The sequence below is a fragment of the Zonotrichia albicollis genome, chromosome 1 (assembly GCF_047830755.1).
Source record: "Zonotrichia albicollis isolate bZonAlb1 chromosome 1, bZonAlb1.hap1, whole genome shotgun sequence".
Classification (NCBI taxonomy): Eukaryota; Metazoa; Chordata; class Aves; order Passeriformes; family Passerellidae; genus Zonotrichia; species Zonotrichia albicollis.
Window position 1 is genome coordinate 65329470 of NC_133819.1, and position 23972 is coordinate 65353441.

Below are 23972 nucleotides of genomic sequence, written 5' to 3' on the forward strand. Positions count from 1 at the left end.
AGTCCTGTTAACCACAGCTCCCGACTCTCCACATGGCTCGAGCAACCATCGACCTCCAGGAAGTCCTCGGCACTCCCCACTTCTCTGTGGAGCAGTTTGAGAACCATTGGCTTGATACAGTGGTCGCTGTTAAAATCCGGAGATAGCGTTTGCTGTCAGGCAGTGTTTCCCGGGCACTGGCTGTGTCTGCCATGCCTAGGGAATGGCACCAACCTCTGACACCACTCAGGGCTTTGCTGTGTGGAGCTCAGGTTTCAGTGCTGAGCGGGGTGAAGGGGTGACTGTGTGTGGCTCTGTGGTGGCTGGAAGTAGTGCCAGTGTGTGACTGTGCCCCCGTTCACAGGGACACGGAGCTGAGGCAGCGGCGGCAGCTGTACGAGGCCGGTCTCCACTCCTCGGCGCGCTACGGCAGCCACGACAGCAGCAGCGCCGGCGTGGATGGCAAGAAAAAGCCTCGAAAGTGGCTGCAGTTGGAGACATCAGAGAGGAGGTGTCAGATTTGTCAGCACCTGTGCTATCTTTCCATGGTGGGTACAGTCCTTTGCCACTCCTGGGGAACTGTCCCCCTGCTCTAGCATTCCAGGGATCTATAGGCATTTGTGGCCACTGAACCATGTCTTGCACTCCACGCAAGACAAAGAGGTGATGATGTGGCATTTACTGCCTTGGTCAGTGGTGACAGAAGACAGCAGTGACAACTGCCTTCTCACCCTGCCAGAAGGGATGAAGCAGTGCCCTCAGACACCTAAGAGATGTTTGCACTGCACTAGGAGGGCTAACAAAGACCCCTGCAGGTTGCCAGCAGCAGTAGGTTGTGACGGAGCAGGTCTCAGGATGAGCCACAGGTCAGACATGTGCCATGAGCCTCAGGCACGCAGCCACAGCCCGTGCTGAGACAATGTCCCTGCAGGCCAAATTACAGGGGAGATGTATCCCATCCATCAAGCTGTTTGCCAGCCTGTCCAAAAATAGCCCAAAAATAAACTTCTCTCTTCTAAGTGGGAAATGCCTACTGGCTTTTGAAGGTGTGCTGACCAGTGTGGTGACAATTCCAGGCTTAGAGCTGTATGCAGAACACCTACAAACACAGCAATGTCATTAAAAATACCAGAAGCCCCTCCCACAACCTTATATACCATTTTAATCATAAGAACAGGTATTCTCCTTTGGGTCTGGGAGGTTTTTTCTCTGTCATCTTTTGGGAATCGTTTTGGTTATCGATGTTTGGTTTTTAATGGAAATGAAATGTATCTGTATATAATCAGATGTAGCTGTTCCCTGCCCTAGGATAACATATGCTGAGTTTATACATGTTTTTAGACCACTTTTTAAGCAGCATTAGTTTGAAGTAACTTTAAAATGAGTTTATTTGAAAAAAACCCAAAATACTAACCAGAACTTCTTAATGGACCTTCTGGTGCATTTCCTCTGGAGTAAGTTTAATAATGGGAAGGATTTTTCTATGTCACTCTTTAACAGTAGTTGTGGATAAAAAACTCCCAACTTGGTTGTTAAATTCCAAGCTGAGCGTGCAGGCCTGGCAGGCAGCCAGCTGAGCAAATGTCACCATTGCTGAACAAGACAGTAGTTGAGGAATCCTGTGGCTAAGCTGATTATATCCTTGTTCAAAGCAGCATTTTAAGTAATGGGAAACTGCTCCTTTCAGGAGATCTTTAGGACTGCATAGGATATGCTAATAAATGCATATAGTGTTGGGATTTAGCCCTCATTAATATTGGTGGAGGGTTTTTTAAAATTATAGATATATTTGCCAACATTAGCACTGTAAAAGAGATAGATTCTCTCTAGCTATTGCACATCCTGAATGATTTCACAGTGTGCTTTACACCTCCTTCCACAACCTTGCAGTAAAATCCAGGTGGTGTAATTCAGGCCATAACTGAATACTGTGTGGAGAATACAGGTACAGTTTGGAGTTTAACTGCATTTCTTCTCCCAACCTCTGCTCTTTCATGTAGGTGGTACAGGAGAATGAAAACGTTGTCTTCTGCTTGGAGTGTGCCCTGCGGCACGTGGAGAAGCAAAAGTCGTGCCGGGGGCTGAAGATGATGTACCGCTACGATGAGGTGAGCTGACACTGCTCTGGGGAGGACACTTCACTCTGCCTTTGTCCTGCTGAGGCCTCAGCAAAATGGTCTTGGGTTTGGGTGTTTGTCTTGGTTTTGTTTTTGATGTGGGAAGAAGGTGCTTTATTATGATTTAGTAAAAAAAAAAACAACAAAAAGGAAACATGATGATACTGATAAAACCTGAAGTATAAATTCCATGAATATGTGCCACAGAACATAAAAAGCCGCTTGATGCTTTGGGATGGAACATGAGGCTTTGCTTTCACTGTGGTAACTTCTGTGCTTTGGAATACCTTCCCTCTGTTGGTAACTGGAAGTTTAGTCGACTTTATTCCAGTCCAGCATGATCGTCCTTCAGGGCAACTTGCAGAGCACATGCAGATGAGAGGTGCAGTAATGGCTCCAAGCAAATGTCATGATGAATAATCCCTAAACTCAAGATGGGGACTTAGGACTGTGCCTGGGCTCTGGGTTGAGGCTCCATGTCTTCAGCTGTGAGCTCTTTACCTTGGCCCCAAAGGTAAAGACAGAGCAGTGGGAGAAATGACACATCAGCTCTTGGAGAGCAGCACTGGGTACAAGCAGCTTTTTAAGATGGGCTTCCCAGCATTTCTAAGCACTCCATTGCACTCCTGTTTAAGTGACTCTGGAGGAAAAGCAGATAGTAATTTCTGTTTTGTTTTTCCCACTTCCTGAACAGGAACAAATAATCAGTCTTGTCAATCAAATCTGTGGAAAAGTATCTGGTAAAAATGGCAGCATTGAGAACTGTATCAGCAAGCCTACACCAAAAAGAGGACCTCGTAAGAGAGCGACAGTGGACGTGCCATCATCTAGGCTTTCATCCTCCAGTTCATCCAAAAGTGCTTCAAGTTAATCCTGAAGATGCCAACACTCTCATTTTGTCAATTTATATATATTTTTTGTAATTATTATACCATAGTTTGGAGTACTTGCTGTAGAATACAAGCTGTCTTTGCACTAGCTCTAAAGAAGATTTTCTTCTGGTTTTAGAGAACTAATTTTGTTTTAGCATTAAACTGTTGAAATTTTTTTTTGTACTTAGAATAGATAGATACAGCAGTCTGATTTTTTTAAACTGCCGTATGTTCACTGTTTTAAAACCGGCAAGGGGCTGATAAAATATGAATTTGTATTGTCCCTATGGCTGAAAAAAAATAAAAAGCCTTTTTGGTAACTGTGAAAAAAGGCTTTTAACCCATTTTTTGAATAGGTTAAAGTTTGATGTGTTTTATAATTTGTTCTCCGGTCATGTGAGCAGATTTTTCTAGAGAGAAAAGGGATAGGAGACAAAAACTTGAAAGAAATTGCTTTACTTTGGCTGTCTTTTATTCTGTCACAGCAAGATGAGTTTTGTAATTTTTTAAATTGGAGAATACACACTTTCTTTGGGAGGTTATGGCAGCTGAAGATGGACTTTGTTTCCTAACTGTAGGCAAAAGGAGGAGATTTGGAGTATGTTCTCTTTTACCAGCACATCACTATGCATCTGTTTTGAGGGGGAAAAATAAAAAAAAATAAAATAAAAAAAAAATTAAAAATTAAAAAAAAATTAAAAAAAGGAGGAAAAAAGACTGCCTGCCTTGAGGAGTTATGTGAGGGAAAACTGTGCCTGATTTCATTAGGAAATCCATTCTGTTATTTTTTGGTGCTGTTGGCTACTTTATCAAAAACCCTTCAATAGCATCCTTTAAAAAAAAAAGATAAAAAAAGAAAAAAGTGATTGAAGCCATAAGTGCTTCTTTTGTCATAGACGTGCAATCTTTCTAACATTCCATTTCCATTCCACTGCTGTTTTTCACACCTTTACACAGTCAAGCATTAATTTTGTTTTGAATTTGTTTCATTATATGATCACATTTAGAGCCACTAGCAAGTCTGCGTATTTTCTTTTGAATGTGAAAATGCATTTGCTTTCATCTTGTCTATTTTTTCTCTTCATGTTGTAACAAAAAAAAAAAAATCACACCTTTTGTACATATGCCTGTAAATTTTTTTAAATACTTGAGCCTTTTCTTGGGGTGGGGGGAGGGATGGCAGAGAGACAAGATGAAGAAAAGCCTTACGTTTCACTTTCTTCATCGGTTGGATTGGATGCTTACAGGGTTTTTCTTGTAACATTTATAAGTGCTGCTTACATCACTGAACAACAACAAAAAATAATAATGGAGTAGCTGTTGCCCTTTTCTGGTTGTGTGTACAGTATGTGTGGAATAAAAAAGGGAAAATGTTTTCACAAACTGTTTTGTTTCGTAATTGAATTCAACAATACCGTAGCTACCCATATTGCACTGAGCTTGCCAGTGGTGACTGTCAGGAAAGTCCTATAATACAATTTGTTGATTGTTGTTGCAGAAGACTGAACTGTTTTGGAATATTTAACAATAACATAAACAGAGTCAAGTGTTTTCAAATGTGGTTGTCTGGTTTTTATGGCCTTGCTGTGTACTTTTCCCTCTTGACAGTAAACTTCTGACTATGGCTTACAGTTTGACATTTAATTTATTAGCGCTGCTCTGCTCTCTTTCCTTGTAAGGAAAGACTTCATGTTGTTTATTGCGAGTTTTTTGTTTACTTTCCAGGTTTGTACTACGAGGTTTAATAAAAAAAACAAAACTTTTTTGGACATTTTGTCTGTCTTCTGGAAAGCGAGAGGGTAAAGGAAGCTCCTTCAAGATAAATTTCTTCCAACAGCTGCCTTGTTGAATAGTAAAGCTCTTAACTGTAGGTAGAGAGCTTCCAACCTTAATTTCCCAGGCATGGATCAGGAAACACTTCGTCAGCTAACAGGAGAATCCTTAAGGAAACTGGCCTCTGCCCAGCTGGCAAGCAGGAAGAGATACCCTCCTTCCCAGCCATTGGCTTTGTCAGGGCAGGTCTTTGAAAGGGACCTACATCACAGCTCATCCTTTTACTTACGCTGTTTCTGATTATATTCCTTCCCTCTGGCAGGAAGAGCAGGAGCCAGGAGCCTTCTCAAAGAAGAGCAGATCCCTGAAAATAGAGCATGAGACTTGACAAGCAACAGGTGTTAGACATGGTCAGACCTCAGAGAGAAAAACGACTGCAGAAAAAACGGGAATGAGATGATGCCTATAGGTCTTGAGGTTCTAAAATACACACACTTAATTAACAATTAACTCAGGTTTATCTCCCTAGTGTAGTCAAACAGAGTTTGCCATGGAAAAGCACATTACATTGGTGCTCCTAATAACCACATTTTATCCTGAGTTAGGCTCCTCTGTTCACTTGTCATGGATAAAATACCTGTGTAATCAAGTAAAAGACATGGTTGGGATAGAAATTCTTTATTTTATCTTGAAAGAGGAGTAAGTACACAATGCTAAGATACCTGCTCCACAAGGAGTGCAACATTTCCATATGCATCTCTCCTCCTTCTTGGATTCTTATTTTTTCCTTAACACCTATAACTAAGTTGGTCCTGAATAAGAAGTGTGAGAACAGTAGACATTGCTGCATTAGTAGACAAAGGCAGGAGGCAGACAGTAGGTAGTAAAGAGTAGAAAATAACTTTTCATTTTGGTTTGGATCCTAAATCTTCAGTTGCAGCAGCTGAAAACATGCAAGGAACAATTTGGGTTCAGTTTTACACATCAACTCTTAAGTACTTCCAATCAGCCATTTAAAGGTTAGTGGTCAAAGTAACTTCTACCTTTCCCCTTAAATTCTCTTATACATAGTATATACAACAGTTTTACTGCTCCCCTGAGCCCCAAGACTACTGTTAAAGTGTGTGTGCTTTAGGCATAATTTTTTCTTTAAAAACCAACCTCCACATGACTGGCAATTTTGTAAAAAGGCAGTATTACTAAGTAAAAAGATCTGGCTGTTACGCTTGGTTAGCAAATCGTTACACAGGCAAGCTCTTCATTCACTTGTTCATTCATTCAGAAGTCATTCTCAAAGGATATGGTTTTAAGATTCAAATAGTCTGAGAGTCACTTTCATCACTGCCATCTGAAGCGCCCTTTCTCTCAGTTACAGCAGCAAGGGCAGTGTCCACTTGAACCTCCTCTTCGTCCGACTGGACCACGGGGGACTCTCCCTCGCTGGCGTCCTGGCTGGCCGAGTCGGTGCAGGTGGAGGACAGGGAACAGAGCTTCTGCCGCAACTCCGACTGGCTCGGCACCTGCAGGCTGATCTCGCTCACGTAGCTGTTGGAGTCGGGCCCTGAGAGGTGGGAAAACAACAACAGCAACAGTCAAGCTCTGGCTCAGCAAGGGGACTGAGAAATCAGCACGTTAACATCAGCTCAGCGCTGCTAAAGGAGTCACTTCCAGGCTGTTTTCATTCTTTCCCAAGTCACCAAGAGGAAAACCCCCCAATAAACTCAGTGTAACAGAACTACACAAACTGGAAATTAAAAACCAAACAAACAACTGGGAAGCAGGCAATAACAGCCATCACCAGTTTTGACTAAAAATGAAGATGCAAAAGCAAATCAAATTTAATTCAGCATGAAAGCAATCATTTGGTAGAGCTATACCACAGCTCAAGTGCACAGGAGTGGCAGACTCTGTTTTGAGACTCTGCTTCCTCCATATTCTGTGCAAAAAAGACTTGTGACACAGTGCAACAGTATTTGCTTGCAGTTTAAGAGTTCAGGTTTCAAAATTAGATTCTCTTTCCTGGACAGTTCCGGAAAACAAAAAAGTAAAAATGAGGAAACATATAAACACTTTCTATGTGATCTGCCAAATAAAGCCCTTTTTTCCTTCTCTCCTATACCTAACAAGTGTTTCTCCATAGTCAGAGCACCCAGCTTCAGCTGATGAGTAACTTTAGTGAGAAAATTCTCTTAAAAATTTTATTTAGAAGTTTTTCAGAAGGGTCAGATGGATATGAGCTACACCTTACCTCTGCTCAGACAGTTTGCACAGCAGTTCAAACCACGCTGTCTCTACCTGCTCCTCAACTACTGGAGTTATATTTTAACACTAGAAATTTTAGAGAACCTGCCTTGTGTCGTATACACCAGCATGCATTAAATCAATTTAGACAACACAGAGAGAAGGAGTTTTCAGGAGTGACAGAGCTAACTCAATTTTGCAGTTTAACTTACTGTCATAAATGTTGTGAAGGCAATGTCCGTAAGCTGGCAATGTTTATAGCAAGGCAGATTTGAAAACATTTCAATGTCTTGAGCTGATTCTCATTTTTACCAGTTATTTTAATAACTTACCTGTATTTTGTGGTGTTCAGGCCAATTGTCAAACAAACCTTGCACTGACAACTCAATTCTCCACTGACAGCAAAATAAAGAGTTAACAATCTCATTTTTCTGAGAATGAAGACTATTGCATATTTGGTTTGATACTGGGGTGCCAGGTTCTTAAACAAGCACAAAAACCCCTTAATCAGAGGGAAATAAAATGTCTGGAACCACAAGAGTGAGATTTACGAGACTTACACTGCAGTAAGGTCGCAGTGTTGGAACATTACTACAGCACAGGTACATTATATTGCAATGTGTGTCCATGTATAGACTCTATAATTATATGCTGTAATATTCAGATTACAGCATAAAATACAGAATATATTTTTTTTTCAAAAGCTAATGCATTTATCTACTTAGTTAAAAAAGTAGTTTCTGCCCTTCCTTAGATAATCCAGCTGAGACTGTTTGCTGTTAAGACCTGAAGCTTCTTGGTCCAATATCTGCCAAACTGCCAGCAAGGGGAAAACAGTCCTAGATTACTGGCAAGCTCAAACAATGATCAGCTTTAATAATGCATGAAGTGGATGCCTATCCAAAACCACCCATCTCAATTTAGTTTTTGCAATGAAGCACAAAAACCTAAACCTTTAGCAGTCAAGTGTGCCTTGACCATTTACCACAAGCTTTTCATGTTCACAGCAGGTGTTAATCACCTTTACATTGGGAGTACTGTAAGCACTTCCATAAAGATATTTCAATCTGTATTTTCAGAAGGTACCAAAAGGACCTTTAAAGGAGCTTCATCTCCTCTCCCACAAGAAAAATAATTTTGGCTCTTTTGAGGAAAGGCATTTTAGCACTTAAGCTTTTATCTAGGAAAACACTTCCATGGTAGGTAAAAGATCCAGTAATGAGACACTAATTCTCAGTGTATATGTAAACTGCTGGGTTGAATCTTGTCTCTCAGTATCTCTCACAGAAGATCTTACATTACACAACTGGTCCATGTTTGACAAGCAACATTCTGGACAAACTCTAAGAAATTAGAGTTTGACAAAGTATTGAAAGCCTAATTACTGCAAGCTATCTGTTGATGTTTGTCAAAATGTCCTCTATTAACTCTATATTGGGAAAAATGCCCCTCAAGCCAGTATGTAACACATGACCTATCCAGACTGTGATGAATAGAACAGGGAGCTGCAGTATGAAAAATGAGATTCTCTGGAAATATCACACAGTTTTGCAGCAACACCCTTGTACAGCAACTAAATGTTAATGTTTGGAGAAGCACTAATGAAGAACAGTCAATCTGCATCAAGTGTGATGTTTGATGAGATAATATCACCCATCACAAAAGCGAGCAGTTCTGGTGGTTTATCAGAGTCTCTAAGCAGGCTGTCACTACAGGTACCATACCCAGCATGGGAGACAGCACATTATTGTCTTCGCTCCCTGAGTTCAAAAAGACGTCGAGTGCTTCCTGGTCAGACATGTCCATCAGATCCATCTGCTCCAGCATGTCCACATTCACCTCCATGGAAGACATACTTCCAATGGGTTCTGCAGGGGAAACAGCACAATGAGTGAACTGACCATCAGCTACACGAGGTTATTACCTACCAAGGCTCCAGAGGCTGCTACAGTTGTCTGCAGCAGCAATAATTAACTTTAGGAATGGAAGGAGCCCGCCCACAGCAACTGCTCAGCAGCCACCTCAGCCCAAATCCAAGAGCACTCTGTGCAATCTTTGTTGTGAAACTAACATCCATTACTGCTTCTGTAAACCAAAACATTTTTAGCAGCAGTATTTATAGCAATAACCTTCTCAGAAATAAGCTGAGATGGGACTCAGGCACAAGGATTGAAACTTTCCATTTTGGAACACTCCTTTTCTATTTTCTCAACCAGAAGTCTTTTTAGAGAAAAGCAAACACATTTAAGGACACAGTCACTAAATGTCAATATACAAGAGACATAGAAATTCAGAAACCAGGATTAATGTTAACAGAGAGCAGTTCTTCTCTCAGATAGTCTAAGAAATTACAGTAGTCTGTAAAACCCAGGCTCATGCCCAGTATTTTCTCTCAGCATGGGTATCTCACATTACTAATTACTCGAGCAAATTACTTATTACTGTCAGTACAGTACTGACAATTTGTAAGCGAAGTAAATACTTGGATGAGCATCTTCTCCCTTGAACAGTTAAACATGCAAAGAGGAAACAAGTACCATTCAGGGCCATTCAGACTTAAGTCCACCTGCTGCATTGTATAAAATTATTTAAATGAACAGTTTACTTGTTTATCTAAAAGTAACAATTACATTATTGAAAGCCTTCATAGGTGAACTGAGAATAAATTCTGTAATTTGATTGGGGTATTTTTTTTTCAAATATGCTACAGCTCTGCAGTTTTACATGTACTGCAGATCCAAGTCTTTCATTGAAACAGTTTCTTTGATACACCCGGGCTCCACATTATCCTAAAAAGCTGAAGTTCCAAATGTTAGGCAGCCTAACACTCAAACAGAGCTGTGTGTCCAGTACCAGCCCATGACAATGTGCACTTTTAGTCTAAAAGGCAACCTATTACAGAAAGCAGGGGACTCCAACTCAGTTCCTCCCCTGACCATGAATTTAGATTTATATATCCCACCTCCCCTTAGCCACCCATGCAGAGCATCTTGCAGATGAGTATTTATAGCAGTCATGAAGAGAAATAGAAACCTTGGATTGTACTCCCCACTCTGACATTACAAATGGCAGCAGAACTGCTCTTGGAGCAGGGACAGAATATCTACATTTTTCCTGCCACATGAATACCTAATTTCCCGCCAGCTTCCTTACCAGTCCAACAATCCCTGCATTTTGGCCTAACAGATGGAAACCTCCCACACAGATTTCCCTGTAATCTCTGGCATTTTTGTGCTTTAACCAGTCCAGAGATGCCAGACTTGTGTAATTTCATAATAAGGAAAGCACTTAATGTGACGTCCTGTGTCCTAATCACACCCAGTGGGAATAGTTGTCACCTGGGAACTGCTTGGAAATGCTACACTGAACTTTTCCCTGCACTTTGCAAAATTTTCTGAGGCATCTCCTTGCCAAATTACAATCCCAGGCTTTGGAACTCCAGTGGACAAAGCAGCTGCCTTCATCCATATTTTTACATAGATGCACTCTTCAGCTGCAGAGAAAACACTGTTCCAGAAGCAGTTCTGTGCTCTGCATCTCCCCAGACAAGGAGCAGAGCCTGACTAATCTTCTAAGGTATCCAGTACCCTAGGGACACCAAGTTTGTTCAAAAGGCTTATCTGAAGTTCCAGTTCTACTGAGGAAGAATTTGGACATTTTTGCTGTGCTTCCTCTGTAAGCACTGCTGGCTCTGCCCGCTCAACAATGATCTCCAGGCTGGGGGGTTTGTACAAAAGGTTTTTACAACTTGCCTCTCCTCTCTGCTATCTGCAAGTATCCTGTGGAAAGGTATTGCTCCATGTCCTGCTGGAAAGCTTCTTCAAAGAACTTCTGGCGCTCCTTCAGCTTCATCTGCTGGGTGTGCTCCATGTCCAAAACCTTCTGTGCATGTTCAGCATCGAGTTCAGCTGAGCACAAAACAAACAGACAAATCAAATATTGCAGGTCCACCCCCCCACTCCCAGAATTTAAAACCTACAGAACCAGTTCAATAAATTCTGACAGACTATTATTGCAATAAAAGGAGCTCTCTGCGCTTTGCAACTGTATTTTAAACCAGGATGGGAATCCCATATTAGGCAGCATAACCTTCACATTAAAGTGATGTCAGAACCATTTATCTCGAGGCAAGATGCAAATTTCCACAGCTGTATAAACAGGAACACCTGAGAGCAGTGTCCATCAACAACTGGGATTTCAGAATCCTGCCAAAAAAACCTGAGGCAATGATGCTTCTGCAGTCATTTGCACCTAATGCACACAAAAGCAACACTTTTCATTTGAACATTGCTGCATATTTCCACCACAGTGCAGGTGGCAAGATACATATATGTACATACATATAAATACACATACATAACATATGTGTGTATGTGCATGTATGCCTGAGATTCTGGCTTTGCCAGCCTCCAGACAGAATGGAAAAATTCCATGAAGAATCCTACATGTACATGCAGCAAAGGAAATATTAGACAGAATTAGGAAATATTAGACAGAATATCATCAAAGGAACTCCTTCCTCTCTGTTTTGCTCCACACTGGACAGAGGGGAAAAGAATTGTGCTGTTTATTGCAGAATAACATCTTCTAGAATAAAAATATGTAATTGCTATAGAAGCACTGACTGCAGCCAGACTGTTGGAACATGCTTCAGAAAAATTGCTTTTTAGGAGGAATACATAACCTGGAACCCTTTTCCCAGAGCTCTCTGTTCACTTTTCTGGTGTCATGAGTGCTCTGCTTACAACAGAAAAGGAATTTTCCAGCTGAGCTCCTGATGGAAGGGACGGGGGTGGCGAGAAGAGCTGCTGGTCTGTTCCGTTCTGCCCATTAGGGAAAGCTCCAACAAACACCACTGGGTGAAAAATATCCAAGCTTTCACATGCCAGACAGACACAGCTGGAATATGGCATCCACATGGATAAATGCTGAGGGCACACGAGGTTTTCTAGGACAAGCATTGTGTCAGTCTTCCAGGAAAAATGTTATGTTAATGATATTCTACAACACAGACATTCATTAAAAGCATTTACTATTATGGAGATTATTGCCCAAATGCAGAACATGTTTTATTAAACCAGGCAAAACATCAGAGAGCAGTTAATTCACTCTGTTGCCTGCATCAAGGTCACAGTTCATAAACAGAAGCAACTGAACTGTGGCTGATGCCAAAAGAAGCCAGGAAACTGGACTGACACACCAGATATTCATTAAAACATCAGTAAATAAGCAGAAATCTCTCTCTTAAAGGAGATTTCAGAAGCAAAAACATCAGTGTATAAAAGGAATGCATCTTCCCTGAAGGCAACATGTCTTTATTATCAATTACACTGTGGTGTACGATGACTGTGTCCCCTGGAGCAACTCCTTTACTGCAGTCCTGGATGATGAGCAATTTTTAATAACATTGTCTATGATGCAGAAATGCTATTCAATTGTAATAATAAAAGCCAGAGGCTCTCACAGACAATGGGAATTTTCTGTCTCTCTCATAATATAGTCTGACAGTTTTGCACTCTAGATTGGTAATTCAGGATATTTTTAACCCCAAAACAGAGATGGCATCTAAGTGAGACTTGATACAATCTCTTTGTTGACACTGAGCTCTTTGTTTTTAGATTTTGCCTAAAATGTCCTGTAAACTGTTGAAATTGTCACTGGCCAGAGCCGAATGGCAACAGCTGCCTGCTGTGCTGGCATGTTCCACAGGAAACTGTAAACACATGAGCTGCATAGTCAGATAGAGAGTCAACATCTAGAACCTTGCTGCACGATTTCACGCCCTGCCAGGTGTAGTAAGAGGTGCTTGGCTAAGCAAAACCAAACTGCTGCATCTGGGTTTCTGTTTGTTGTCAGAAATGCTAAGGATGAGAGGGGAAGCCAACCATCAAACATGAAACCAAAGAAAACAGGTGCATTGTTTCTCTCACAGAGCTACTCAGAATTGTGTTTTCCCTAAGCCAAGGGTAGTTTATAAAACACTGAAAAGAGACAGAACTAAAGGAGCTCCAAAAAAGACAAAAGTATCATCCATATGCCATCATACACTGCTCATAGGAATTCCTCCCAGGATGCAAACTGAGACTTGGCACACTTAAAGCATTATTGTATTTTTCCTTTCACCCTAAAAACTGTACTTTTCAATTGGCAATGGCACCTATTTCTCTATCACACTGTGCACAGAATAGAAAAAAAGACAGACTACGGAAAAGGCTAATGCACAATTAGATGCAGACATACAGGAGTTGCCACAATAACCCAAATAAAAGATGACTAATTCCTCACCAGCTATGACTTTTAAGAGAACAGACACTAAAAGCAGGCATTTTTTTTCCTAAAATAGTGAACACTTGAGTGCTGAGGCACAGCCTTCTGCACCACACCCAGGAACAGCCCCACAGCTCACCCTGATCGCCTCAGGTACAGCCCACAGCCTGACTCCCTGCCCCACATCTTCAGGGTTTGAACCAGACACCAGGAGAATCCAAACTCCAAAGGAACAAATGACAATAGCTTCTAGCCATACAGCTCAAGTGTAGAGGACACCATTTCCTGGTATCACTCCAAGGTCCAGCTGACACTTCCTACAAATTAAAATTCTGCTGCAGTACCTGAAGTATCTAAGTAACCAACAAAATGACCATTTAATGTTTTAATCTAAAACATTTTCCAGCTATGCACAACAGATTTCCCAAATAAGCTGGAAGAATGACTAAAAAAATAATTAAAATTTTAAAAAATCAGCAACTGACAACACTGGATGTTTACATGGCTAGCACATCTATAGAAAGCAAAGGGAGACGACCCATCCTTTGATCAGCATCGAACTCCGATTTATTGATCCCACTTACACACTTTTATAGTGGTGTTAATTAAGCTTATACATATTACAAAACCCAAGTTCATCATTGGCCACAGATTACACACCAACCCCTCCTTTTGTTTTCAATGCCTGTGGTTTGTTATTGAAACCAAGATTTGTGTTCTCACCCTGATATGAATGGTTCTCAAGGCTTCCATGTTTGTCACTTTTGCTTTCCCATACCTTATCCAAGGACAAGGTATTTACTTGTTATTGAAGACAGGCTTGAGAACTCTTGCTGTTTACAGAAACGTTTCTGAGAAACAGGCTTGGGAACTGCTGCTTACAGCTGCCTTTTACTTTTCCATCAGCTGTATATTTTCATGGCCTTTTTTCCTTCAAGCCATGTCTGAGCAAAATTCTCCAACCCACATCCCTTAGACCAACATGAAAGATGTCAAGTTGTCCAAATGGACTGCTTTTAGTGCTTTTTAGTGATTTCAACACTTCCCTTCAATCAATTTATTACGTAACTTTATATCTCATGTGATGTAGAACCCATAAATGCATCTGGTCTAAAGAGAGAAAGACACACAAAAAAAATGCCCCTTTTTCCTCCCTCTACAGTTCATTTGCTTTTTGCAGACTCATCCAACCAAACCATAAAATGCATGCACACATTCTCTGTGGGCTTTTTTTGCTTTTGCTACAGCTATCAAACCTTCAGTGAAGCAGCCCTTCACTGAACTCACTGCTGTTTTTGATGTTCCTCCTATGCTAGGAGAGCTTGAAACTGGCCATGGCATGAAGACACGCTGGGTGGAGGATAATCCCTTTCCCTGAACTCCTGGCCCCGTTCCCGTGGTGCTGTGTCCCTCCCTGCTGCCAGATGTGCTGCAGGCTGGCACCCGGCTCGCTGCCCATGGAACCCCCAGGAGACAGGATCATCTCTATGCCCAGTGCCAGAGCCCCCCATCTCCTCCCCTGGGATAGAGCTCTGGCTTCTGGTCCCACCCCCAGGTAGGGAATGACCCCCAAAACACCAGGCTCCCACCCAGCCGGTCATTTGTCCACCCTGCTGTGCGTCCATCCAGGCTGGAACATCATCACTCGGCCGCGGGATTGTCACAGCCCATCAGCAGGATGGCCACTCACTGAGCAACCAAAATCCTTCAAAAATCAGAACAGTAAAATCATGAAAGCAGATGATGCAAGGCAGACAGCCAAGCAGCTTTCAGAGCGCACTATGACTTAGCAACCTCTACTGCAAACTGCCTCGTTACAGACCCCTTCAACTAAAAATATCAAAGGAAGACAAGACACCAGGGAGTGCTTCAAAGGATGCAGTTTCCCTCAAAAATGCTTAAATTATTCTTGACAGAATTTAGAATACGTGTTGATGCTGTAAGGGAGAATGTGCAGAGCACTCTTGCAATATAGTCTGCTGACAGGTGGGGAGAGCTGGCAAGATTCAGGGGAAAAAAAAAGTAGAATAAGAGATCTAGGTGCACACAGTCTTTCTTCCACAGAAGAGTGAAAGGAAAACAAGTGAAAACTACAAGTCCTAGGTGTTTTTAAACTCATATTTAACAGTCTCTTTACAAAGAAATTTGGCTTTACCAAAGATATAGTCAAATAATTAAAATTTAAAAAATTAAGTCCTGATTCACTAGAATGTGAAGTCAGGATTTCACTCAATGACAGAAAGATCATCTGTGTTTGAAAAAAAAACCACTGTTCCAAATGAGATTTACTGTCTGCCAACTATCAAAAGCCTGCACATTCATGAAGAAATGTTTTACTACAATTATAAAAAAAAATCAGTCATTAAAAATGACTGTATGTACTGCTTGATAATACCTAACTAGGGTTTTTATAGATTGCATCAGAATATGAAAACTCTAGTCAAGAAAAAAACTAGTGCAGAGAGATCATCTTTAACATTTCCCAGCAAGCAGTTTCAACAAGTTGGCTTACCTGAAAAAACTCTCTTTAAGCAAAGAAAAAAAAAAAAGCTTGCTTGAAATCCTTGGTATATAAAGGATAGGCCTAAATATATACCAGAACAAACTACAGAAAATAGGTGCTTATGTACAGCAGGATTCCAGTTACCAATGCAGCACCTGGAGGAAGAGGCAGTTTCCAACCACTGTGACAGGAAACAGCTTGGGAAAAGGTTTTCACAGAACTCCAACCTTTATCTGGCTACCAGGAAATCATCATAGTTAAGAGACACTAAAAATATGCTCCACCAAAGAGCAAATGCACAAACTGAGTCCTAAAAATGTAAATTCATCTAGGATTTAAAAAAATAAAAATTAAAATCACATTTGTGATTAAAAATACGCCAGGCTGAGGGGACTGCTCTGCAAGGTGACCCACTCCATAATGGAGTCTCATTTTAGAACTAGATTTACTGTGGTTCATAAATTTTTGCTCAGTTCATTTGTCATTAAAAACATCCCAAAACTTGAGTGCATTTGCCTATTTCTTAATTTAAGAAAAATTAGGAGCAGACAATTTTTTTATGCCTGCAAATGTGGTAAGCCAGAATGACTTTAGAAAAGTTTTAATTGGTTTTAACTATAGTCAAAATTACCATGGACATACAGTTCTTCAGCAGATTAAGGGTGGGGTTTTTCCACACTTGCTTCATGTCATGCAAAGCATGGAAATGTTACAGCAAAAGCTTTGGAGGGGGATTCTCTCCTTCAGGCACATGCCTGACGGCCTCTGGGTTAACAAATCTGCAACCCACCATCTCCCACTTTTCTGGTACAATGTTCTTTATGGTCATGGGTGTTCAATGACAACATGTGTCTTTCTTGAAGACAGAATTGAGCAATGTGACGTCAGTGGGATGTGAGAACTTGAGAGCCTTCCTCAGCTTACACCAGGACAGGCTCTCTTAGCAAGCGTGTCTTCTCCCTCCATGATTTATCCTTTAGTCAGATTCCCACCCAAGTGAAAGAGAATAAAAAGTGCAAGGGAACGAGGGAAGGATAACATTAACTGAACCATTATGCAGAAAGTACCAAAAAAAAAAAAGAAAAAAAAAAAAAGAAAAAAGCAGCAAGCATCTGAGTTCACACCCTTTTTTCCTGCCTCCCCATAAACCCACCTAAGTATGCAAGAAAAAGAATTCAGTTAGTGAGCTGCAAAGTATGCACTTCGACTATAAATAAACCTGACAATGTCACACGTACCTTCAGTACATTTAAGTTTATTTGTGAAAATTATCTGGCTTTAAAACTTTGCCACACACTGATGAAAAATCCCACTACTACAGAAATTGTACCTGAAAACAGCACAAATGATTCAGCACAATTCTACTGTCATGAAATGCAGTATTTTATGCATATGCTCTCCAATTACTGCTTTTTCCGCCTTCCTTCAAAAATACTGATTTTCAAATGGAAAAAACTAATCGATAGCAAATCTAAACCCAAAGTACTTAAAATACAAACCACAGCACTGCAGCATTCTATTCATGTTTCCAAAGGTCCATGAAACTGTTCCAAATAAGATTAATAACATCCCATTGTCTGAGTACAAATTGATCTATCGAACAATTTAATGAGTATTTTCCATTCCAAAAACATAACCACTCTTGCTTTGGAATTAGAAGGATTTCAAAGACAGGAAAGTAGCTTCTGCTGCTACAAGAATAATGCCAATCTTAACCTTTGCACAGCTGTGAGCTATTTGCCTTCTAGACCAAATTATGTGCATGTGCAGCCACGTAAATTAATGATGAGATACTGTTGTGCTGTCACAACACATTGTGCACAGGTTGAAAACACGGGTTCCACAACATGGCAAACCAGATGGCAGGTACCAGCTTTTACTTGTCCCTAAGAACAACATCCAGCTCCAAACTCCTGATGCAGTGGAACTACCCTTCACCCAAACTCTGCCCATTTCAGACAAGCAGAACAACACCACTGACCGCTGAACTAAGTGTTGCCTCAAAAAGTGAAGGCAAAACAATGTTTGCCTTCTTTCCCAATAACTAAAAATAAGGGTTTCACTCCATAAACTGCTTTCCTAATAACCACTTTTCTGACTGAACATGCAATTTCTACCCCTCTCTTCAGAGGGAGGGGTAGATCCTGTCCAACACTCCTAGAGGCCTTCAGAGCCAAAAGGAATGAGCTGCAGATTTACAGTCTCAATACAGTTCAGTCTAACCTCACTCACTTTACATTGATAGTGAAATATTTTAGACATGAGGAGGGATTTTGGTTTTTTGGAAGACATATTTTAATATAAGTTTTAGGTTAACATGACCAATAACTGCTAAATCAGAACAGGGGAGGAAAAAAAAAAAGAAAGAAACCTCCTTTTTACAGAATAATCACATAACTGTAACTAGTTGATAGAGAATTTGATTTTTTCACATGCTTGGTAAAGCATTCCGTATTTATTATGCAGACTATATTTGGTAACAGATCATAGAAACACATCACAGAATCATAGAGTGAATTCTAGATAAAATAATTGAGCTGGAAGGGACCTCAGGCATCATTTAGTTCCAACCCTCTGCCATGACCTTCCACTAGACCAGGTCACTCAGAGCTCCATCCAACCTGGATGGACACTTCCAAGGAATAGGCATTTGCAGCTTCCCTGGGGAACCTGTTCCAGTGTCTCACCACCCTTGCAGTAAAGAATTTGTCCTTAATATCAAATCCAAACCTACTCTCTTTCATTTGGATCCACTGCTCCTTGTCCTGTCACTACATGCTCTTGTAAAAAGTCGCTCCTCAACTTTCTCGCCTTGTTTTTCCTGTAGGCTCCCTCCAGGTACTGGAAGGCCCCAAAAGCCTTCTCATTTCAAACTGTACAATCCCAGTTCTATCCATCTTTCCTAGTAGGGGAGGTGCTCCATCCCTCTAATTTTGGTGGGCGCTTCTGGACTTGCAATTTCTTTCCTTCTTTCTATTTTAAGCTAATTCACAGGTGAGAAACTGTACAAATTAAACTAAATATTCACATAGTCAAAACTGCAGGATCATCAGTGAAATAACACTCCCACAGGAAGAAGAAGCCTTATTTGTTTATGTCAAAATTTCATATGTAAAAACATTTTTAAAAGACCATAAGCCAATCATTATATCAGTAGCGCACACAACATGCTTGAAATATTTATTTTTTCTTGACAACTCAGTCTATTTCCCATTCAATTTCTGTCAAAACAATTTCTCCAATGCAAGCAAAAAAATTTGCTATTCATTCATGCAATTAATGCTGAGCTTATTTCTTAGAAATAAGAACCATTAGATTACAAATCTAGTCCAGTTCAACACTGTTTGATTAACATCCCAAATGAATCACACTACAGATTTTCTTTAGAAATCCTAGTGATGAGCAAACACTTTTGTTTGATATCATTAGTGAAACAATATCTGAAATAGCGTTCCCTCTAACAAACCCGCATCCAGGAGCATCCAAACACGAGGGGATTCATTTGCTAACAGACAGCTATTAGAGATGTGTTACCAGCTGAGGAATTTTAAATTACATGCAGTCTTTCATATTCATTACACATGGAGTATGAGTTATGACAGACCAGATTATTTTAAAAATCCACATTTATTCTCAAATGCAAAGCAAAGATGCCATCATTCTTTTTAAAAAAGGAACATATACCAGTGTTATTTGCAAGTAAAGCCAATTTGCAACATTAGCAATGGCATGTCTTTTCCATACTTATTATAACACTGTAAGACAGATCTCTTCAAGCTACATTACAATAGTCTCTTATAAAAGTGTTTTTCAATCAATGGGTTGCTTTTAAATTCAGCCAATTGGACAGTAACAATTATATAGGCACAATAAAAGGAAGACAACCAAAACAAAAATTGTACTACATTTCAAACAGAACAATCTGGCTGCACATAAAGCCATATTTTCAGAATACATGACTATATTTTACAGTTAAAATTCCTCATTTTCTGCTATGGAAAGGGATTATATAGCAGAAAACAGGGCATCTGACATTAAGTGCAGAAATATACACAGTGTGCTTTCTCCACCCAACATTTTTATCTTTAAAATTAAAATGTGAAAAACAGTTTAGTTAGCACTTGGGCTGTGATTCAGAGGTAAGGCAATATTCAGTGTGTCAGTTCTAAGGAAAGGACATTGAGTTTTAAATTTTTAATGAAACCTTTTATGCTTTCTCCTATGCATCTAGTTTTCATATACTCACAGCCAATTCCACTTGCTTCTTCATTTTTTACAGAATAAAAAATGGTCTGTAGCTGAGAAATAACAAACCATAACAAAAAAGCAGCCCTGACAGAACTTTCAACTTGCAAAATATTAGCTGTCATTAAACAGACCAATTAAAAGAATAAATTTCTTTTGATAAACTTGAAAAATATTTGAGATAAAACTTTTGAAGGAGAAAAAAAGAAAGTCTTGAAAGATGATCTGCTCCCACTGGCTTGCTGACTTATTTGTGTGCCATCTTCAAAGTGTTCAAACTTGCAACTCTGAAGGTAGACTAAAAGTCATCTTTATCTACAGCCAAAGCCCTTCCATATTTTTACTGCCAATTCAGAACAGTTTCTGCAACTTTGACATGTCTGTTTGCTTCCTAAAGGATTTAAGGGCAAACCTTGAGGAGCAAACCATACAGCGTGGGGCACACAGGAAGAAAACCAAAACCTTTCCTTTTTCACAGTTTGTAAACCACAACAGGAAAGTGCATGGCTGCCTTCACCTCCTTCTTTTGTTCAAGCCTGAGGAATGATCTAGATCTCCCAGGATTCCATGTGCTAGCCAACATTTGTTACTAATAAGAGGGGAAGCTACCAGGTCTCAACATACCAGTAGCTTTCAGATTTTTTCCTCTCATACAAGTTTTAACTGCAACCATGTTCACTCAAAACTATTTTTGCTGTTTAGTCATGAATTCATCAATGGCAGCACTAGGCACAAATCAACAGTGTAATTTTAAACTTGTGCTTATTCTGGTTTAGCTTGCAGTAACAGATAAATTGATTACAAAATTTGCTATTCAAATCATACTGATTTAAAAAAGCACATTATTAATATTTCAAGTACTGGAGTAGGCTGGCTTAAAGGTAGTTCAAAAAACTAGCAGGTCTTTTGTCACGTGTGCCTTATCTAAGATCGTAACATCATTAGGTTAATAGATTATTTTAAATAAATAATACATAGAAATTAATGGGCTAATGGAAACAATCAGAGTAATTTATTAGCATTAAATACATCTAGACAAGCTGTCCACTGGTTAACATCACTAACCAGGTCACCTGAACACTCAAAGGAAGAGCACAATTAATAGCTAAGACTTTTGTCTTATTTGATGTTCAGTTTCTCACCTACTTTTCATTGGGAGGAATTGTTACCACTAAAACAGGACAAAAATTCCTAGGTCTCTCAGTTGCTTGACCCAACACCTCAATGAATACATGCAACGAAAAAAGAGACACCCATGCAGCCAGGGAGAGGGTGGAGCAGGTGGGTGATGTTACTGATGCTTCAGTGGAGCATTAAACATAAGAAATATGAAAGGAAAGGAGATACAAAGGAAGAGAAATGACAATGGGGCAGAGGGAGAGGTGAAGGGCAACTGACAGATTGTTCAAAAGAGATAACAAATGAGATATGATCCTTCATCTTGGATTTCTTCAGCCTGCTAGAGATTAAACAAGTTGTGGGGAGAAAAAAAACCAATACTAACTGGAAGACATTTAAAAGAGGCAAAGAAGGCTTTGCCTCTTTTAAACAAAAAACCCAATACAAACAAAAAGCCAGTACAATAAAACTGACCCTGCTGAAGCTACTCTGACAGAAAAAAATCCCAAGAGGCTGCAGGAACAATTGGGTTTGAGTGAGGAAGCACATCCTGCTTTGTGACCATCAGTGACTAAACCCTATGCCTACAGTGAAAACGACCTGACAGATGACACCTAGGATACAGTATCTTATTTGAGCAAACAAAGAAAATCCACCTAAAGGATGCACAGACATCAAAGTGACAGTGAGGAGTGAATAAAAAGCAGAAATTCAGGAAGCTGATAAAAGCACTTACAAGGGGGAAGGGAAAAAAGAAGGGGGATGACTGAAGAGGGAAGTCAGTGTAATTAGGACTGTGAAACCTGTAAAATACACTTCCTGTGAGATTATTCTTTTCAATACACACAGCTGCATGAAATCTCTCTCTCAGCTTTTCCTCCCCCCACCTTCTTTCCTTCCAGCACAGGGATGCCACACAATGTCTCCTGCCACACCTTGGGACAGCAAGCCCTGACTTGTGCCTGTGCTGCAGCACAGTATAAAATGAGGAATCAATTTCCCCAGCATCTGTATCAATCAACTTCTGCCATTTGAAAGCACCTTAAGAACATTCACCTTCAGGCCTGCTAAAAATACAGAACACTTAATTTATAATATTTTCCTTAACTGAATATGTATAAGGCCTTGCTAACCTAATTTTTGATCTTATTCTTCAGAGTAATTTAGCACTAATTAGTCACAAGTACCACAAACCTCACAAAATACATGCACATTTTCTCCACAGGGCAAACATGCAGATGATCTCTGAAAAAGTTTAACTTCCTAACTCACACTCTCTTTCTCTAAACAGCACCTCTCTACTAGGTATCATTCCCTATAGCAACAAAAATCACACATTCAATCTCTACAACAGATACAGCCATCCATACCTGGGCCAATTCAAAGAGCCCCTACTGCATAGTGATTCCAATATAGGAAGCAGAAATGATAATTTTTGAAGCATTAGGATAAACTATGAGCAGAAGTGTACTGATCCTACTCAGTGTCCAATTTTGTCTCTTTCACATCTAAACTGGAATAACATGCTGCTTGAAATCTGAACACCAACTAATTTTAGAGGTGGGTATCATTAGAACACAATATGACCTTTATTAAATATGAATTATTTGTTCACATCACATTTGGCATGACAGTGAGAAAAAACCCCTGCCTTCAGGCCACCATTATATCTGCCCTGTTTCCTTCTCTTTCTTCCTGTCATCCTACATCTGCTTTGTCAGCCCCAACAGTGTCCAACTTCCATGGCAAAAGAGATTTGCTGCCTCCTTTTAAAGCAACCAAAAGTATTTTTATTCGTTACTAACACATAAATAAAATCACAAATTTTATGACCTAAGCTTTCAACTGCTTTAGGCAGAATATTTCTCATCTCTTCACTGCTGCTGTAGATTACAACAGATGACACCACGTTTGATTTCACAGGCTTCATGCAGGGAAAATTTCATTCACGCTCACAAAGACCAAAATTTATTTTTTAAGTAAAAGATAAAGCTTAACAGAAGTGGGTTACAAACAATGTCAGAGGGTCTGAGCATTAATGCCCAGAGACTTTGGAATGCCTTTTAAAACACAAACAAGATAGACAAAGTGGAATAAGTGAAGAGAATTTAAAGAAAAAACTCCTCACAAGAATAACACTGAAACCATCTAGTCTGTCCTGGGGCTTGGGTAACAACAAAACCAGTGGAATATGGCAAACAAAGACTGAGAGGCCTTTCAAGACAGGGACAAACACACCAGGAACAGCATCTGGCAAATCACCTCAACATCAGCTCCTAAACATACTGAAATTATAAACAAAGCTTGAGATGGGGGTGGGAATGAACCAAGAACATTCCTGTTCTGTTGGAACACATTTTCTCTCTGGGATGAATGAATGCTATACCAAGGTGGTCAGCAAGCACTGAACTTCAACCTATTGTTGTTCTCTTATAAACTATTAAATCTCTTTCTAACAGTGACTATCCAAGGCTAATGAGAACTGAAGCATGCATAAGGAATCAAAGTAACATCATTATTATAATTTCATGCTCTATAAAACTGTAGACATTTGGTTAAAAAGCCTCCTATTTTGAAACATCCTTGCTGATATTATTCATTCTAAATTATTTTTCATCTCTGCCTTATCTATTAAGCAAGCTCCCTTGGCAATACTTGTGTTTCTATATACATCAAACAGTGGCTGCATCAGAGGCAGATCTAACCAGAACAAGCCTAAAATCTTGGTCAAGAAGGAAGAAAATAAAGCACTGATACTTGATAATACATCAATACTGTATTTTTGAAATAAGACTAATAAATATAGAATCATAGAATTCTTAAGGTTGGAAAAGACCTCTAAGATCCTCGAGTCCA

At 40.0% G+C, this 23972-nt stretch overlaps 2 protein-coding genes across 4 annotated transcripts in view; one reads left to right on the top strand and one right to left on the bottom strand.

Annotated features, from left to right (window-relative positions):
- The window catches only part of JARID2 (jumonji and AT-rich interaction domain containing 2), a 211130-nt gene extending 205248 nt beyond the window's left edge, over nucleotides 1–5882 (top strand). For both annotated transcript variants that reach the window (XM_005481753.4, XM_074543159.1), the window contains exons 16-18: nucleotides 344–527; nucleotides 1980–2087; nucleotides 2791–5882. In XM_005481753.4, coding sequence (XP_005481810.2) covers nucleotides 344–527; nucleotides 1980–2087; nucleotides 2791–2967 — 469 coding nt within the window. In that variant the 3' untranslated portion in view covers nucleotides 2968–5882. The remainder of the gene's footprint in view (nucleotides 1–343; nucleotides 528–1979; nucleotides 2088–2790) is intronic.
- The window catches only part of DTNBP1 (dystrobrevin binding protein 1), a 65063-nt gene continuing 44169 nt past the window's right edge, over nucleotides 3079–23972 (bottom strand). Inside the window, exons 8-11 of one of the 2 annotated variants that reach the window (XR_012580836.1) lie at nucleotides 10735–10890; nucleotides 8707–8850; nucleotides 5031–6302; nucleotides 3079–3600 (exon numbers count right to left, since the gene is read on the bottom strand). Coding sequence is in view for 1 of the 2 variants with exons in the window: in XM_005481755.4 (XP_005481812.1) it covers nucleotides 6055–6302; nucleotides 8707–8850; nucleotides 10735–10890 (548 nt within the window). In the remaining variant the exon portion in view is untranslated. Of the gene's footprint in view, nucleotides 3601–4145; nucleotides 6303–8706; nucleotides 8851–10734; nucleotides 10891–23972 lie in introns of those variants that run through there. The other variant, XM_005481755.4, reaches the window with a different exon arrangement.